Source organism: Vicugna pacos, chromosome 11 (assembly GCF_048564905.1).
Source record: "Vicugna pacos chromosome 11, VicPac4, whole genome shotgun sequence".
Classification (NCBI taxonomy): domain Eukaryota; kingdom Metazoa; phylum Chordata; class Mammalia; order Artiodactyla; family Camelidae; genus Vicugna; species Vicugna pacos.
This window is the reverse complement of record NC_132997.1, coordinates 58186054-58205564: the sequence shown is the minus strand read 5'-3', so window position 1 is coordinate 58205564 and position 19511 is coordinate 58186054. Positions and strand designations below refer to the sequence as shown.

At 37.5% G+C, this 19511-nt stretch overlaps 1 protein-coding gene and 1 long non-coding RNA gene across 10 annotated transcripts in view; one reads left to right on the top strand and one right to left on the bottom strand.

The window, feature by feature from the left end:
• The window catches only part of LOC107034014 (uncharacterized), a 152441-nt gene extending 138432 nt beyond the window's left edge, over nucleotides 1–14009 (bottom strand). For 5 of the 7 annotated variants that reach the window (XR_012077439.1, XR_012077440.1, XR_012077436.1 and 2 more), the window contains exons 1-3: nucleotides 13814–14009; nucleotides 12229–12285; nucleotides 2642–3226 (exon numbers count right to left, since the gene is read on the bottom strand). This is a non-coding gene — a long non-coding RNA (uncharacterized lncRNA). The remainder of the gene's footprint in view (nucleotides 1–2641; nucleotides 3227–12228; nucleotides 12286–13813) is intronic. The other 2 variants (XR_012077442.1, XR_012077438.1) reach the window with 1 other exon arrangement.
• Nucleotides 14010–14086: 77 nt separating this feature from the next.
• The window catches only part of CABCOCO1 (ciliary associated calcium binding coiled-coil 1), a 105186-nt gene continuing 99761 nt past the window's right edge, over nucleotides 14087–19511 (top strand). For all 3 annotated transcript variants that reach the window (XM_031682508.2, XM_072971455.1, XM_006209103.4), the window contains exon 1: nucleotides 14087–14197. In XM_031682508.2, the coding sequence (XP_031538368.2) occupies nucleotides 14117–14197 (81 nt within the window). In that variant the 5' untranslated portion in view covers nucleotides 14087–14116. The remainder of the gene's footprint in view (nucleotides 14198–19511) is intronic.

The following is a 19511-nucleotide window of genomic DNA, read 5'->3' as shown; positions in this document are numbered from 1 at the left end:
ACTGTCTGAATACACACAACCTAACTTCCAGGCATACAGAAATGGTTTCCTTATTACTTTGACAGCTTTAATTACAAATATTATCATTTTAACCCCTAAGATACTTAACTTCTAGCAAACACCAAGAAGCAAGCAACTGTAAACTGTCATACCAGCACTTCCTGATTGGAACTTAAGAACATATTCCATAACCTCTATTTGAAATCACTGAAATGTTCAATGAATTTAACTTAGCAAAACTCAAGTAACCAAAAATCTGGAGAAAGTATTTTTAGATAAACATCCCAATACCTAATTATTCCTAAAAGAGTTCACCTAAAAACTCTTATCTCATTTATTTTATAACTTATAAAAGTTATACCAATTTTTTCTTTGCTGACAAACTCAGCAACATAAATAACATGAACTTACTGGACTTCAGTAACCCTAGGTACAGTAAAAGTAAGACATGTCTCAGATAGACATGATACTATACATAGAAAATTGTAAAGGCACCACCAGAAAACTACTAGAGGTCAATGAATTTGGCAAAATTGCAGCAGGATACAAAATTAATATACAGAAATCTATTGCATTTCTATACACTAACAATAAACTATCAGAAAGAGAAATTAAGGAAACAATCCCATTTACCATTGCATCAGAAAAAATAAAATACCTAGGAATAAACCTACCCAGGAGGCAAAAAAGCGTTCTTCAAAAAATTTTAGACACTGATGAAAGAAATTGAAGACGACACAAACAGATGGAAAGACACTTTTTCCTTGTATTGGAAGACTCAGTATTGTTAAAATGACCATATTACCCAAGGCAGCATACAGATTCAATTCAATCCCTATCAAAATAACAATGGCATTTTTCACAGAATAAGAATAGTTTTAAAATTTATAAGGAAACACTCAAGACCCTTAATAGCTAAAACAATCTTGAGAAATAGTAGAACTGGAGGAATCACACTCCCTGACTTCTGACTATTCTACAAAGTTACAGTAGTCAAGGCAATATGGTACTGGCACAAAAACAGACCCACAGACCAATGGAACAGGACAGAAAGTCCAAAAATAATCCCACACACTTACAGTCAAATTAATCTACATCAAAGGAGGCAAGAATATACAATGGAGAAAAGACAGTCTCTTCAACAAGTGGTGCTGGGAAAACTGGACGGCCACATATAAACAAATGAAATTAGAACAGTTTCTAACACGATATACAAAAATAAACTCAAAATGGATAAAGACCTAAATGTAAGACCAGATACTATCAAACTCCTAGAGGAAAACAGAGGCAGAACACTCTAACATAAATCAGAGCAGTATTTTTTTGGATCTGTCTCCTGAAGTAAAGGAAATAAAAGCAAAAATAAACAAATGGGACCTAATTAAAGGTTTTGCACAGGAAAGCAAACCACCAACAAAATTAAAAGACACCCTACTAAATGGGGAAAAATATTTGAAAATGATATGACCACTAAGGGGTTAATATGCAACATATATAAACAGCTCACACAACTCAATGTCAAAAAAACAAATAATCTGATTTAAAAAAATGGCAGAAAAACTGAATAGACATTTTTCCAACAAGGAAACGTGGATGGCCAATAGGCACAGGAAAAAATGCTCAACATTGCTAATCATCAGGGAAAAGCAAATCAAAACCACAATGAGATATTACCTCACACCTGTCAGAATGGTTTTCATCAAAAAGACCACAAATTACAAATGTTGGCAAGGATGTGAAGAAAAGGGAACCCTTGTACATTGGTGGTGGGAATGTAAACTGGTGCAGTCACTGTGGAAAATAGTATGGAGATTCCTCAAAAAAATCTAAAAATCAAACTACCGTATGAACCAGAAATTCCACTCCTGGGTATTTATCTGAAAAAAACAAAAACACTAATTCAAAAAGATATATTCAACCCAACGTTAATAGCAGTATTATTTACAGTTGCCAAGATGTGGAAGCAACCTAAGTGTCCATCAAAAAGTTATTGGATAAAAAACATGTGTATGTATATATATATATATAGTAATAGACAATAGTATATATTATTCACTCACATTCACATGCCTTATTTTCAGAGGCATATGAATCAGCATTCAAGTTACTAGGACCCTTTAAGAAAAGTAAAAACCAGAAAGAAAGAACAAGATTGTGTAGTTAGGTACTGAGACATTTACACACACACCCCCAAGATAAAAGCCAAACCAAATCCAAAAGGCTCACTTTGACAGAGCTATTAGGGGTCATTGTTCTCTAGATCTCAGTGAGTACTGAGGCCAGCGTTACAATAAAAAAAATCATTTTCTTTTATATATGGGAACATAGCTCAAGATCTCCCAGTTCTGCAAAATAAACTCTAGAGGACCTACAAGATAGAACAGAGCTCTGAACATCCATACTTAATTATTCATGGCTGGTGTTGTCAAATATCAAGCAAACAAACCAGCGCAATGCAAACCTGCCTCACAGTTCCCTAGCCCCAGAAAGGGAATTTCCCAACCAATGCATTGTCAGTCAGAGATGAAGCCAAAATGACTTAGTCCAAAGGGGAAAATCCAACCAATGCTCCACTATAGGCAAACCCAGTGCAATGGGGAAGAACCCTCAGGAGTTCCCACACGTGAGCTCCGTTACTCACCAAAGACGTCTCGCTGTCCGACGCGAGTGCCTTGTTTCCTTCACCACAATATTCAAAAATGCCTTGGGCAGCAATGCCTGGCTGGAAGCACACTGTCAGGCCATCCTTGAGACAAAGGCAGTCAGGAAGCTGTTCAGCAGGCGCCAGGGGCCGCCACGAAATGTCACGGCCGAGATGTCCACTTGGAACTGGGTCCCATATTGGGTGCCAAAATTGTTACGGAACCAAACTTGAGTCCGTTCGCCTACAGGCAGTAAAGCCAATCTACTGACACTGGGTTGTGGTCAAAGAAACTGCAGCATTTATTATAGAACTCCAGACTGAGAGCTCGGGACAACCAACGCTCAAAAAACTCGAACTCCTCAGTGGGCTCCGCAAAGCATTTTTAAAGGCAAGGTGGGGGAGGGGAGTCCCAGGGTTTGTGATTGGCCAGTGCACAGTTCTCTGATTGGTTGATGGTGAGGTAACAGGGTGGAGTCACAGTAGTTAACCTTTAATAATCCTCAGGTTCTCAGTAGGTCTGGGGGCTATGTGCTCTTCGTCATCAAGCAGTTAATTTCTTCCATTTGGCGGGGGTTTTACCATCTGCAAAACAACTCACGACATATGTACCAGATACTATTATCTAGGTACTTCAGAGAGGAGCTTAATAAAGCAGAGGGTGTGGGGGAGGGGTCTGTCCTGGGAAGTTACAAAGTCTTTGCCAATATATGCTCTCTCAACTGCAGTATTTCGTCTTTTTGGCTACTTTAGTGGGATTTATCAGAAGGGGAACATGTTTCTCATCAAATTTCTATAATATCATATTTAAAATTAGTTCAGAAACAAATTTACTCAGCCTTGCCCCACATAAGCATCTTCTTTTAGTGCTCACACTGTCCAGGTGGGCTTAATGTCTTTTTTCTGACTGAAGTAAGCTTTCCCTCTGACATGAGGATTTCTACTCCAAAGTGTTTTACTAACAAGCCTATGAACATACCTGACACAGTTTATAATAATCTTGATGGGCAATTTCTCAGTTTGTGTTATTAAAAAGTTACTGATCTGTTGTTTTCTGCTTCTTTAAAACAACTTTCATTCATTAATTATTTATTTTATATATATATATATATGAAATGTGTTTGCTTCCCGAAGGACTTCTAGGCTTATGCATAAAATGTAAACTAATTCAGTAGCTAAAATCCCTCTTAAACTTTAATGAAATTACCAAGTTAATGAAGCGATGTAATCAAACCAGAGTTAATAAATATGTGTGGCCTTAATGGATGCCATAAGAACAAATGTCAATAGATATTGACAATTTGCTATGTGAAAGCATGACATTTATTATGTTTATACTCATGTCGTCACACATCTATTTCTTTTATGGTCCAGCTACACTGAGTGCATTGGAAGCACAATATTGAGCTCTATGGAAATAAAAGAAATAAACAATTTTCCACTTTCCAAAAGTAAGTTATCTTGGATTTTAAAAAATAGCACACATTTAAAGTTCACCAGAGAGGTTAGTCCACCAAAATACACACCCTGTCATTAGCACAGTGTGAAAATGTGCCCTTAAAGCTAATACAAAAACAGGAGTCTGGAAGAGAGGTTTTTAGTTATAAACATACTAGATGGTGTTTGTTGAACCTCTTTGTGTCTTTTATTCGTCAGTGGGGAAAATAAACTCATGGGAGTCTGTTCTTCGCATGGAAGTGCATAATCTTTGGAGCAGACATGGCTCTTAACTTCTCCTAAAAGCTCCTTATCAACATCTGCTTGCACAGCACATATTTCAGATTCTGAATTCAATAATGAAAGTGCTCCCCAAACTGACTGCAGAGTATATGGACCCTTTTACTCAAATGTGCTTTACCAAATTCTGCCTAATCCCTGAACGAGATGAAGAAAAAGGTGCAAGGACTTCACACAATCAGTCACATCGCATTTGGATCTCATTGTACATAAGCTTCTTGTTTATATATTCAGAGGAACAGTGATAAACTGCCAGAAAACAGAGATGTGGCTTTTACTTTGATTAAAAAATATTAAAAATCACATTATTGATTTACTGTTTTCATTAACAACCCTGAAATGCTTTGAGCTTTCTCTTACAAAAATTTTTGGTGACTGAGCCAATGTTTCGGAAACAGGATTTGGGCAATGGAAACAGAATATTTTTCAAGAGAAGATATGAGAAATTTTTTATGAAGAATCACACTCCAGAAGCTTTGTGCACAATGGTTTGTGGGTAATGCAACTTAAAAAAAAATCTTTTTTTTTTAAACTTTGGTTGGTAGTTGTTGCAATGGAATGACAGATACATATAAGTTCATTATACTATTCTCTATGCTGTTGTGTAAGTTTGAAATTTTCTGTTAAAAAGTAAAAAATAGTGCTGCCTATTTTTACAGAAAATTTGCAAAGGACAAATAGGCAAAAAAAGAGAAATCACCCAAAGACATTACATATATTAATGAACATTCTTCTAGTTCTTTTACTAAATATATATACAATATAATGCATAATACATATTATATTATACATATTTATTAGTATATGTGCACAAACAGATCCATAAATGACTGTCGTGCTGTATATATCTTACTTTGTACTGTACTTTCTTTTAATTCATCCTGAACAATTTCTGAAACATGATACTTCATAACTATACAGAATTTCATTTTATTTTATCTTTCCTTGATTTCTTTTATCTTCCTCCATTATTTGACATTCCTTTATTTCTCTCCTCTTACCCCACAATTATAAACAATGTTGTACCAAAACTATAAATGAGTTTTTTCAGATATTTATATCTGTAGGATCCATTTCTAAAAATGTAATTTCCAAGGAATAGGCAAATCTTTATATTTTTATGCATAATGTCATATGAACATCCAGAAATGTTATTAATTCACATGTCCCCAAGAAGTACTTGAGAGTGTGTACTGATACAATTCTTGAATTTTGATCATTAAGAGGGGTTGTGATTATTTTAACTTGCATTTCTTTTATCATTGAGATTGAACCTCTTTCATGTGTCTCTTTTCATTACAGCTTCCTCTTTTGAGTTGTACCTGTGTATATCCTTGTCTATTTTTCTACTTGGTGCCCTTTTGTTTTTCTTATTACCTCACATCTATTTTAATAATTCCACTAATTCAGTATAAAATAAATTTTGGGTTAATATTTTATCTCTTAATCTTTCCACATGAAGACATGGTTTCCACATAAATGAAACCATTTTCAATATATTAATCACCCACTGAAGACAATTCATTCTAGTGGCTAAAGCAACAATCAAGGAAATAATATTATGATTGTCTGCTTCTCATATTCCTAGCAAAAAACAATGTACATTCTGCCTAGATAAGAAGGTAAACTTTAGGTGTAAGTCACCAAGTGAGTTGAGGGGTGAGAGGTAAAGTTTGGAGACCTGCGGACATAGCAGTGGCAATCGTGAATTCAAGCGAATTATCCCTTTACCACCAACAACCCAGCAATAGCCTCCCTCCAAGTTCAGTCACCTAAAGTCAATGACGGAGTAATGAAATTGTGAAGGTTTTTATACTATTCTATTTCCTGAATGGCACAATTATATAGATTAAAATAGGTGAAATATTTATATTCACAGAAGGAGCAATATTTCCTGGTTTCATTTAGGGCAAATGTGGGCACAATCTATGTTATTCCCTAATACTCCAGGTAATTGTCATTTTATTTTTTAGGTAATTGTCATTTTAGAAACTACTTCCATGTTTATATCAATGGATTTCAACCTGTACTTCTCCCTTGCTAAATTTTTAAAAATCAATGTGTAAATAGATAAAAGTGCTATATTATGTACATAAATGTATTATGTATAGTCTATTTTAACAGTATTTATTATAACTATAAACATATTTACTTATTTTAACATGTATTTGTTTATAACTATAAAAACTAACATAATGAGACTATTTCAGCCATGTCAGTCTCAATATTGAATTTATACCAAAATTCTGACTTGGTTTCACAATATTAAAAAAAAACCTGATCTGCATAAGTAATTGCAAATGGCAGGTTAAAAAACAAACAAACAAACAAACAAACAAACTTTCCTGTAGTCTCAGGATATTCTTCATTTAAGTAATTTAGAGCTTAAAATTAAATCAACCTCTAGTTACTAACTATATCTCAATTATAAGTCAGGCAAAAAGCATCTAAACCTAACCATTGGTGCTAGAATTACCTTTCACATGATGTTATATAAGCACATTATAGTTTCTCTTTTTAACAGGTTGTCAATGATTCTACTATGATGAGAACGTGTAATCAGGCAGACATGTGTGAGCCTACCCTGTGCTACAATGAGCTGTTCTACAATTTTATGTTGAACAGACCTGCTAACACTTGAATTTTTTTTAATCATGCAAGATTTAAACATTTCTGGCCAATGAAACATTTGCACAATGTTCAAATATATGCACAGAAGTGGAAAAAAATTTGCACATATGCAAAAAGAACCTAACCCTCAGTTTAGCAGGTTGAGAACCTCCAATATGTTAACATGTGAATTATGATATATTTGAGTGCATGTTTCTAAACTGAGTTTGAAAGATATGGCTAATGATAGATGTTTCAAAAAACTAATGTCAAATCAAATTTCGCTGCAACCTCCGAACACAGTTAGTAAACCACTGCTCTGAGACACAGTAGAGTCTGGCACAACTTGGGCCCTTAATCAGACAGTCCTGAATTTACATTCTATAGCCTCCACTACATAGCTGTGTTATACAGGGTAAATAATTAACTTCTATCAGCTTCAGTGAACATGTCTGTTATGAAATTTAAATAAGATAATGCACATAAAGCAGTTAGCCAGAATGCTAGTTATGACAATGGTGATGATAAGCTTGCTAAATTGTCATCTTTTTTCCAAGGCCTGTCCTGACCATCTTACTTAAAACTTCGACATGCACAGAGTCTCCCAACTCCACACTTCTGATCCCCCTTCAAGCTGCTCTATTTTTTTTCCTTAGCTCTTACCACTTCCTAAAAAACTATTAATCATCAATCAGTGGGATATGATTTCCAGTTAAAGAAGCATCACATACAATATCAAGCTCTTTGCAGATCTTAAGTTCTGAGATTTGCATAGACCAAAAGCCTTCCAAAATGCTAATTAGTGAGTTCTTATATCTTGAAATGGAATCTAGGTTTACTACCATATTAGAGTGGTGTTTTTGAGGAGAGAGTTTTTGTTTTTTATTTTTTCTGTTTAGTCTTCTCCTTGATCTCCTATAACTCAAATACAATGATGTAAAATTAAAAACACATAAATACTGTGATATAAAGTCAATATAGCTTACGTTACATAAGGGAATAAGGAAGGAAAGAATACACACACATAATCATAACAGGACAAGGAGAAAATACTCATGACTATTATAGTTGTGGTTTCGGTAAATGGTCAGTGATGGTGGTATTTATGTCTTCTTCCACTAACCATTATGTATTCGCTTTGCCTTCAGCAAGCACCTCAGCTAGTCATGGGTTTTTACCCAGCAGGGTCACCTAAACCTTCATTCCTGAAGAATCTGCCATTAGTAGTCCTGCCTGAATTGGGCTTCTGTAGTTTTCTATTGACCTTATCACAAAGCATGGTAATACTGACAGAGACCCTAAGGGATCTCCTATGTACCAGTCACACTCTTCTTTACCTCCATCGTGGAGCAGTAGCCCAATTTCCCCTTGGTAGTCAGGATCAATCACCCCAGCCAACACCATAACTCCTTTCTTTGCCTGTTGATTTAGGGGTATGGGGTTCGAAGTGGCTAGGTGGCAATCTTGAACACCCAGTTCACTTGGATCATTGTTGTGTCTCCTGGTAGCAGCACTCCTCCCTCTGGAACTAAGACCTCTAAGCTAACAGGGCATAAGGACATGGGAACAGGAAGCAAAATTTTGCTAGGGGGTCACTAGGGTAGTAATAGGTGTGCCACTGCCATATCCACTCCTTGATTCCTGGCCCAACGAATCCTGGCTGTGGGAGAAATAGCACCATATACTGGATGCTGATTCAGAGCGGGTACAACCTTCTGGGTAACCTTGCCCCAGCCCTGCAAGGTAGTGTCATCTAGCTGGCACTGTAACTGAGTCTTTAAGAGGCCATTCCACTGTTCCATCAAGCCAGCTACTTCAGGACAAGGAAGGAGTATGGTAAGACCAGTGAATCCATGAGCACGGGCCTTCTGCTGCATTTCCTTTGCTATGAAGTAAGTTCCTCAACCAAAAGCAATTCTGTGTGGAATACCGTGACAGTGGATTTTGATGATTAAATGAGATAATGTATGTTATTTTCCTTCCCTAGAATCATAAACATGCACACACAACAACGATGTTTAATAACAGTAATACTGTGTATTTGCCAGAGTGAACATTTCAGACAATGAATGCTTTGGGAAATTATTTCATAACAGAATTTTCAGAGATGAAGTTTCCTTAGAGATTACCTAATGACTTTCCAATTTTTAAAGCTCAAAATCCATCCTTCTAACAAAATTCACAAGAAAGCTATTATGTAAAGCAGGTAAAATTAGTCTTGCTATATTTAAAAGTGGAGTGGGGTGGGAGGTAGTACAGAGAAGGGGGCAATGTTTGCTCAGTCAAGGCGCTTCCCAGAATCCCCCAGGATAAGTTTTCTCAAAAATATTTTCAAAGAGCAATGCAGCCCCCTGCCATTAATTAAGAGGAACCCAGTCACTTTTAGGCAGTTTTAGAAGGAAAAAAAAATCAATGAAATTGTTTTGATCATTCCTATTTCACAAATGTGAAATTTGGGATGAATTTTGATTTTTACAAAAATTCTTTATGGCTAACTCAAATCAGGTGTTTAAAGATTCTGCTTGCACCTCAGGAATTTGGGTCAGTCCACCTGGACTAACAGTCTGGAAACAGGGTGCAGTTTTTTGTCAGCTGAAGCATTTTCACTTAATATGTGTATCATTGCTCGGGTTTATTAATTTGTTGTTTACATTAAACTACCAGTCCCCAAATATGGACTGATGACTCCAAAGTAGTCCACTGAGGTGTAAAAGGAGTAAAAATATTAACATAAATACTCCAATAAAGAACAATTTGTAAATAAAAATAATTAATGAAACCTGTATGCAAATACAGATTATAAACCTAAATGCTCTGGGGCAAGTGAATCTGTGAAAGACGTGCATTCTCACCAGCATACTCCCCTCCCAGGTGTGTCCCTCCTGGTTGCCAGGTAAATTCCACAACATCACAAGGCATAGGGGAGATTTTATCAGGAAAGGTCAAACCGTCAAGGCCGGGATCAGCAAGAAGAGAAGAGGAAGGCACTGGTCCTCCTTCAGACCTCCCACCCTCTTTATCCATGGAGACGGATGCCAGGGCCCAGGTGATCTGTTATTTTGCCTTTGATAGGGGCAGGTTGTAAAGAAGTCTTACCAAGCCTAGGACAGGCAGCTGCCCAGGACATGGACAGCACAGCTCCTGTAGGTAGTTACAATCCCCCCTGCCTGCCATCAGACCCGAGGTGCCGCCCCTCCAGGTGGAGAATGGGTGGGGGTGGGATACAGTCCTACCTAGATCACTGTTTAAGGTCACTTACAAACAGTACTGCTCACTGCACAACTAAGTGGTGGATGGCAATGGTGTTGAACAAGCCAGACTTGGGCTTCCTTGTTAAATGTTTGTTAAATGATGTCAGTCAAGGTACCAACAGGAAACAGATGACACGAAGGTGGGAACTGAGGAAACTTTGGTAAAGGAACTAGGTATAAATATGTGAGCAGACATCAGGGAAAGCAACAGGGGATGGCGAAGCATCCTGAGGCTTCGGAGGGCACCACAGGCCTGAGGGGAGATGCAGGCGCTGAGGGACAGGCTGTAGGCATCAAGGCCTTTGGTGTAGGAACCCAGCTGCTCCCACCCTGTAATTCTGCAGCGAGGAAACAGGAGAATAAATGACCCTGACCTCATTCTCCTCCTGCTGGTGTTTCCATTGGCCAAACCCAACCACAAGTCTGAAGGCGAGAAACATGGTGAAATCTAGTAATGAGTCAGCCTGCCAGGGCACAAGGCCATGTGGAGAAGGCAGACAGTGGATACGAGGGGCAAACAGAGAATGTCCACGCACCAAGGAAGACGGGACTCAGGGGCAGCCCTTGAGAGGACAGCTGTAGGAGAGCAAAGGAGCTGAGAGACTGATTACAGGGCATGGAGTGGTTAAGGAGAGATGATGAGTAAGAATACCTTTTTTAAAAAAGTTGATCAGGAAGAAAAGGAACAAGTTACAAAACTATCTTAATGAGATATCTGTATGAGGAAGAGTATTTTCTGATTTGGAAAAAGGACAGAATTTTCATCTGCAGAGCGTGAGGATCCACTGGAAAGGGAATAACTGGAGAAAGAAAAAATAACAGATATGCCACAATGGGAGAGTATAGAATTTTGAAGACAAGTGCAGTATTATATGAACAATGTCAAAATTGTACAACTGTTTCTTGGAAATAATTACAGTCCCCTCCCCCCGCCAATAATAATTAGTTGTAGAATGCTTTCTACTGCAGTAAGTTTACTATGCCATCTTTTAAAAGTGTTTTATTAAGGTCAGATTTTTAAATGTTCTCACCTATGACTTAAAGCACTTGTTGAAAGGAGACCAGATTTGGGGATTAGGTAAAGGTTAAGAAAACTAAATATATTTCAAAATTGATTAGCTACTGGAATAGTTTCTTTGTGAAAAATTAAATATGTAACAAAGAGTGAAAGCAATTATTCACAAATTAAAATGTTTATATTTTTTCTTTCTATATCTAATAATTAAAGGTAATTTAAGGCTAATATACAATAAGTTATCTAAATTCCATCTCCAGAACTTTGTGGTCTCTCAGAACTAACTAAAGGACAAACTGGAATCTTTGCAGCCTGAGCCTCTTAAGACTAACACAAGTGTCACTTAATAGATTGAAGACCTCAGGAATCAGTGTTAGTATTACAAATATGTTATTCACCTCATTGGTGACATTATTTCATTTATTGTTAAAGAACTTCTTTCATACTTAAAATAAGACTCAGTAACACATGAATCATGAGAAGTGGAGTAGAAATACTTCCTCACCCTAAGAAGACAGCTGAAATCTTACTGTCAGTGTCCACTGCCTTACATTGCCACCTTAGAACGTCAGTACTGATCATAAAATGATCTAGCCCTTTCTAAACATACCTTTGGTGTGGTTTATTTTAAACATCCAATACTTCAATAGGTAAAATTATGAAAACGTCCCTCTTGAAGAAAATCTGATTCCATTTCCAGAATCTGCTACTCGTAGGTGTGTAGACTGGAGTACTTCCATTAGGACAGGGGCCAATCCAGTCGAGCAAATAATAGTATCAAGCTACCCCATATTTCACTGTGATGTGCTAAAAGTCAGAGGTCTTTTAAAAGAAGTAATTGTAAACTACAAGACCCATATGTTTCCTTTTCTCCACCAGCCCTAAAACAAACCAAGATAACAAATGGAATTTTGCAGGCTTTGGTTAGAAGCCTTTATCTTCAAAAGAGACTTGAGAAGGAAGACTTCACTGACCTTTCATGTAAGAAAGCATGTCACCCACTGAGATTTGTCTTTCTTGTTGGCACCTCCCTACAAAAGAAGTGAGAGACTAAAATCAGCTTCACTTGTGCAAATTAAAAGTAACCTTCAGGCTAATGGGTTTTCAACACCACTCCTTAATGAGCAAAAAAACTGTGCCCCATAAAATTATCTCCTCAAAACTAACTTCTCCAACAAATTACAACATTAAATACAGTAAAACTGAAATTCCTACAAAACAGTTACCTCCTCCCTGAGGTAGCCCTCTGGCCTGCTAGAACTGATTCCGTCTTTAATAGAGACCTCTATCTGGTTCTGGGATCCAAAATGGAAAAGGGGTGCAGAAAATGTAGAACTGTCAAAGAAATGGCAGGACAATTAAAGGCCAGAAGAATAAATCAGATCTTTGAGAAAACTAGAGCTACAGTTTAGGGAAATAAATGCTTTAGCAATTTACCAAAGGCTAAATTTAAAGAAAGTGACCCATTGTTTTCAATTTCTTTGAAGGAGCCATCAGAAGGAAATAAATAATTAAGCACTGAAATGAGTTTGTAAGGTGGTAGCTCTTGCATTAACTTTGGAAATCACTAAAAATTTATTATATTTTCACTAATTGAGGAAGTTATAACATAGTCCTTTTAAAGTGGGGTTGGAAATCATAAACTCTTTGTTGAGTGAATATTCTGTACCAAAAATGAAACCAGTTTCTTTAGGTGAAAATATCCAAGAAAGGAGGACTCTACAATCCACTGAAAAGACTGACCAAACATATACAAAAGTAAAGACAATTCATCAATACAAGTTGACAATACAAATTGTGTGCATAATCTTAACGATAAGCCAAGGAAAGGCACAATTATCATGAAGTTATTCTATGAAGCCAAAGTGTTCAATTTGGTCTGAAAGGCAGCGGGCAAATATAATAAGAGGTCCATGATGGAAATACTATTTTGGTAACTTGTACAGGATGGACTAAAGTCAGGAGAAAGATACAAACTAATACTAATCCTAATAGCATCTAACTACAGGTACCATACACTATTCTAGACATTCCCATATACTAAGATGTTAAATCCTTACAGTAAAGCTATGAGGCAGACAGTTTTGTGCGGAAAGCCTCCTGCATAGCAACCCCTACGCAGATTATACAAGAAAAGCGCGTTTCATTGTCAAAGCAGGTATTATCATTCTGAGAATATTCGGTTTTAATTTTGTTTTCCAATGTTTTTATTAGGGAAAAACTCAAAACATATATAAAATAGAAAGAGTAGTATAATAACCACTCCTCATGTACTCAATCTTGATTCTTCTACTGTATCCCCACTCATTATCCATGCCCCGCCCCTCGTTATTTTGGAGTAAATCGCAGGCATTTTATCATTTCAGCAGCTCTAAATCGTTCAGTATGTTATCTCTAGAAGATAAGGACATTTTCCCTTTCTAAACATGACAGTAACACCATTAACACCTTAAAGTTACAATTCCTTAATATCAAATATCAATCAACAGTCGATTCCAATAATACATCTCACTTTAAAACTTATTGAGAACTTGCTCTGTATTAGCATTAGACACTTACACGTATACCAGTTAGTTTAAATAGCTTCTTTTTTTTTTTCTTTCCTTTTTTTCATTCTTACTAAAAGGAAGGAGTCTGTTTCTACTCGATGATCCAAAGCCCAGCCGCGGGCCTCCAGGGGAGAGCGCCCCGCAGCGGCGGGGCCAACCCTCCTGCTCCCGCTGCCGGGTTCGAGCCCTTTCCCAGGCGGGAGCGGGCTCCCGACCGGAAGCCGCTCTGCGTGAGGCTCAGTTCCCCGGCCAGGCGACCCTGGCCCCGCCCCGGTTGCTAGGTGACGAGGGGGCGCTTCGCTCCGGCGGGAACATGGCGACGTCTCTGGGGACAACTCCCGGGGGGACGACCCCTACGGGGTTGACTCCAGTGGGAACCACGCCCGAGTCAGAGGTACGCCGCCCCTGCCCGGTACCCGCGACCCCCGAGCGGCCGCCCCCTGCCCGCGGGGCCCGCGGCCGAAGCCCGTCCCGGGGAGGCGCCCTCGCCCGGGTTAGGTGCTCGGCCCTGAGGGGCTGCGGGCTTGGGAGCGGGTCCGGGGCGGCGCCGGCTCCGGAGGAAGTGAGAGTGGGTCCGGGAGCCACCGCCCCGCGCCCCCTTATCCCTGCGGCCGGCCGCGCCCGACCAGACTGTATAAACTGTAGAAATTCCTTTATTGGACGGTTCCTTGCCTAATAGATTCTCTGCATTTAAAAGGGAATTTTAGAAATGTAAAATGGGCCCATGCCTTTTGGAAATCACTACTAATTCTTTTCAGATGATCACAGTTCCCATTGCTCAAAAGGTGTCATGGAATAATAACTCTTCATTGGTAGTGGATTAATTAATATTTGAAGGCCAGGGCTTGGTGTTTCCCTTATTATCTTACCATCTCCCTAAATAAATAAACACATGGTAGGAGATGGGACAAAGGAGGAATGCCTTGAAATTCGACCTTCCGGTTATGGTTTAGTTGCTCTTCGTCAACTTGTCTTTAGGAAAATTATTTAACCTCCTTGGACCTCCAGTGCTTTTCCTGTGTAAAAAATTTATCCTCAGGCCCCTCCCAACAGCAGCTGTCAGTAACAAATGGGTTCTAGGTAACTTTGGTTACTTCTGAGATTAGTATCCTGATATTTTAGTTCAGAATATGTCTGCTATGCCAGATATTACTAAAAAATGTTTAAATCTTATATACTGAGTCAATTATGTTCTAAGAAGGTTTTTTCTTCCTTTTTTTAAGACTCTGAAGGTGAATAATAATGTTATAATTAACATTGCTAGGCACAACTATCTTATCAGTTAATCTAAATAACTTTTTTTGGTACAAAAGACAAGTATTAGCTGCACTTTTATAAATGAGGAAACACAGAGCCAGTTAGGCAGAGCATGCCTGCCCAGAGATCTGAAAGTCATTCCCGATCCGTTTTCCCCAACACTTTATGCAGACCACTAAAGCATGCTGACTCTCCTATGAGCCTTTTGAAATTAGCATACATTAAAAATACATTTTAATGTGATAAACTGGTTACTAAGCCAGTTACTCCCTTGTGATCTCTAATGTAAGTAATACAGTTTCAAAAATGGCATAGGAAATTTACCAATTAAGTCATATTATTTAAATATATACAAAAACTTACAAGAATGTGCAATTGTCAGTGTACACCCACATATGACTTATCCATGTAGATAATGTCCGTTATAAGAAAGACTGAGCCCACGCTTAAGGAAAAAAAAAAGAAATACCCCATAATTTTTTTAAGATGCAAAGAAGTGCCATGTTCCAGGAAAAAAAAAAATCACTTTTTATAATGGATAAGTCAGACCAATGAACTAGTTATAGACCTTAGGGGGTTTTCTGCCATCTTAGCACAGTCAATGGGCACCTTTGTAAACTTCTTGGAGGAATAGGTGTTCCCCGTGACAGTCAATTCAGGATATGCTCAGTCTTTCAGTTAGTAACAAACTGAAGAAATCAAGTAGGAATTTGGACTCACTTAACGGTGCTCATTTACTAAAATTAACATGTTGCATGATAACTCCATTTTCCATTCTAATGAAAGCAGAGTCCTATAGTTCATGGAGAAGACAGTGATCCTTAGAGCTGTGTCATTAATTAGGATAAGTCCGGCCTGCTGTGCATTTGTGCCCACTGTGGGTTTCAGGGGTTAAATGGAAAACATGGCATAAACCTCTCAGCATCTCTTTTCCCAAGGCTACAGCTTTTCAGTTAGGTACTGGAACATTCTTCTAAGATCAGATTCTTTCCAGAGTTGATCCCCCAAGACCTAGTCCCTTATAGTATTATTTCTTAATAATTCTGTATCCACTGCGGGGGGCCACTCATGACCTGAGGACTGCCGAGCACAGAGGTTGGGCCTAAACTCCCACAGTGCAGGGCGTCAGGCTCTGAGGTTGATCTCTCAAGGACAATCTCTGTCCCGCCACCCCTTTGAGGAATGTGCCAGGTGCATTAAGGCCTGAAGGAACATCCTGAGCTATTAAGTCACTAAGGACCTTTGGAAGGAGAGATACAATCGGCACGCAAGTTAGTGATCTTAGCCTGAAGAACAATCACCTGAGATAATAGTACACAAGTCACGATGTTAGCTTAGAGGAACAATACCCTAGTTTATGATCTTGGTTTCAGGAACAGTTAATCTTAGTTTATTGAGAACTGTAAATAATAATGATGTCTGTAACAATATACAAGTTAATGATTTTAGTACACGTTGTTAATGTGCCTTAAAACAATACCTTTGCCTACGTGCAGGAATGTATGAGCTAATGGGTTAAAATCATATAAATTAACTGCAAGAAATAAACTCGTCGTCCACTCTTGACCTAGCGTCTTGCGGGCTAGAGTGAGACCCTCTCAACCCTACCTTTTAGTCTTGTCTTTCTTTTCTCAGTCCTGCAGCACAGGTTTCTGGACCTGATCGATTGTCGGCAGGCTCCGACAATCCACGTTGACTTAGCCAGTAGTCCATCCAGTTACCTGAGCCAAGCAGTAGTGAAAAATTTCTTTTCTTGCCAAGTCTATTGGAAATAACACATAGGCTTCCAGTAGTCTGAGGTTTCCCATTGTTGTTTGTTGTCAATACCTAAAATAAAAACAACCAATTATCCCAGTCATACAGTAGGCATTCAATAAAATATGATAGCTTAACTAATTGAAAGTATAGGTGGTCCGATGTATGCCAGGAAAGGTAGTTATCATAGATCAAAGTCTACTCTGTAAGATACCTTGAACAAGCAGATATGAGATGCAGGTCCAGGGAAATTTTTTTCTATGTAACATTGCATAAACTTGCCAACTCTCTGAGTTCAACCATCCATTCCCTTTAATAACATGGGAGTAAATGCCTCCTCCTAAAGGGTAAGGCTAAACTTTTGGGAGATACTGTTTCAGTGCACCAGACCAAAGAAATGGTGAGAATCTGAAAATAAGTATTTGCTGTGTGTAGATGTGTAAGTGAAAGGAATTTGTAAATGCTTATAAGTTAATTTATAACTGAGTTTGTAAATGAATACTTAAAATTCAGTCATCAGTCTTTTATCAATAGTTTGTTCATAAACTGGACTAATATCTTCAAAAATACAATTTGGGACATATAATCATTTAAGTAGTATACTTAGAAGGACTATACATCAACTCATGTCAGAGACCTAAAAGAAAAAGTAAGCAATTATTTCCCAACTGCTTCTCCTGAATAATGTCTCTTAGTGTTAATAAATCCCCTAATAGGTGACATTTACTCAATGCTTTTGGGACTTTATCAGGACAAGGGGACAGTTACATAATCCTGAGTGGAAAGATGATGTCACTTGTCTTGAGGTCCTCAACATTTTCAGGGGGAGGCCATAGACAATTCTGTCTGTGTTAGGTGGTCCCTACAAACCTTGAAAACAACCCCCAACCCATTATTGGCAGGTTAGAGAGAAACTCTGGGGGCTCAATTTGAAGAGCAAGATGATCAGGTTCCTGCAGTTGCAGTATCATTCAAGAGATATTTATTGAAGCCATTCACAGCATGTAGTGTAGATCAACCTGTGCTAGGCTATGGAGGGGTGATTCTCAAAGTACTGCTGAGAAAACAGTACTAGTATTCCTCAAAATGTGAACAAACAGCAGCACTATTTATCAGACACTTAGAGCCTCTGGAAATACGGGCTGTGGGTGGGGAGGTATTGACAGACTTTTGGGTTTGTCTTTCATCTTACTGTTCGTCTTTGAGTTTCCTGTCTTATTCCTGTCTTATTTCCTGCTGCTTCTCCCACTCCAGCCTCCCTTTCAGGTTGCACAAATCATCTTCAATCTTTTTCTAATATTTAAAGTTTTATTTTACTTAAGTTAGGTCTTTAACATGGCCAAAATTAATTTTTGATAGATGTATTTTGTATATTTGAAATGAGGATCTAATTTTGTTTTCCTCTAGACATGAACCATCAGTTATGCCAGTTTCATGTACTAAATAACCCACCCTCTCTGTTGCCATTGAGAATGTACTGACCACCATTATCATGTTATATATGTACCTGAATGGGCACACGAATGGACAAGAGTCAGTGGAACAGAACAGATTATCTAAACATTTACATATATGCATATATGTATAAATTTATACATGTATGTATATTTTTGAATTTCTATTCTCTTTTTTTCCACACTGACCAATTTGTCCATTCTTGTGTTACTGCCAAACTGTTTTATATTTGATTTTAAATGTAATTTGGAAAGGTCCCTTTCACTATTTCTCTTTTTCAAAATGTATGTATTCTTCCGTAAGAACTTTAAAAAATGATTTGTATAGTTCCAGAATGATACAATTGAGATTTGAGAGTATCATTGCATTATCGTTGCATTTGTAATATGGGAAGTATTTCATCTTTTTAATTTGAAGGTTTCCAGTAAATCTCTTTTATCAAATCTTATTAGTTAACTTTTGATAAAGTTTATAATTCCTTTAGGTCCTATACCCTTCTTATTACAGTTTTATGCAAGTTTTTGCCATTTCCATTTACAAGTAATTTCTAATATAGAGGAAAGCAATTGACCTTTGTATATTTATATGTATATTTATATCTAATCAAATTTTTCTTAACTCAAACCATGTTAGTACAATGTCAGGTTTCTGAGATATGCAACCATGAAATCTTCAAATAAAGATTTTTTATTTCCTCATTTCTAATATTTAAGCCACATATTTCATTTTCTTATTGTATTTGTTAGATGCTATATAGTGTGTTAAATTACAATAATGCCACTAGCCAGAATCCCTTTTTAGTTCCTGGCCTTCATAAGAATACTTCAGTATTTCTTCATTCAGTATAATGTTTTGAAAACAATATATGTGTATAATGTTTTGGCATTTAAACTTTTTCATGTTTAACTATTTTTTCGTTAACATTTTACCAAGAGTTTTGCTACTGAATTCTAGCAAATACCTGTTTATTATTTATATGATCATTGTTTTTATCATTTAATTTGACGTGAAAAGTACATGAGACTTGTTAATGGTGATCCATTCCTGCATTTCTCAAATCAACCTTATTTGATCATAATGATAGCTTTATTATTCTTTCAGTACACTGCTGGACTCAATATTCTAAGATATTTTAATTAGAATTTTTGCATCAAAATTCATTAAAGATTTGGCTTATAATTTCTTTTCTGTGCTAGTTCAGGTTTTTGTGCCTAGACTATGCTGGCTTCTAAAAAATGAAT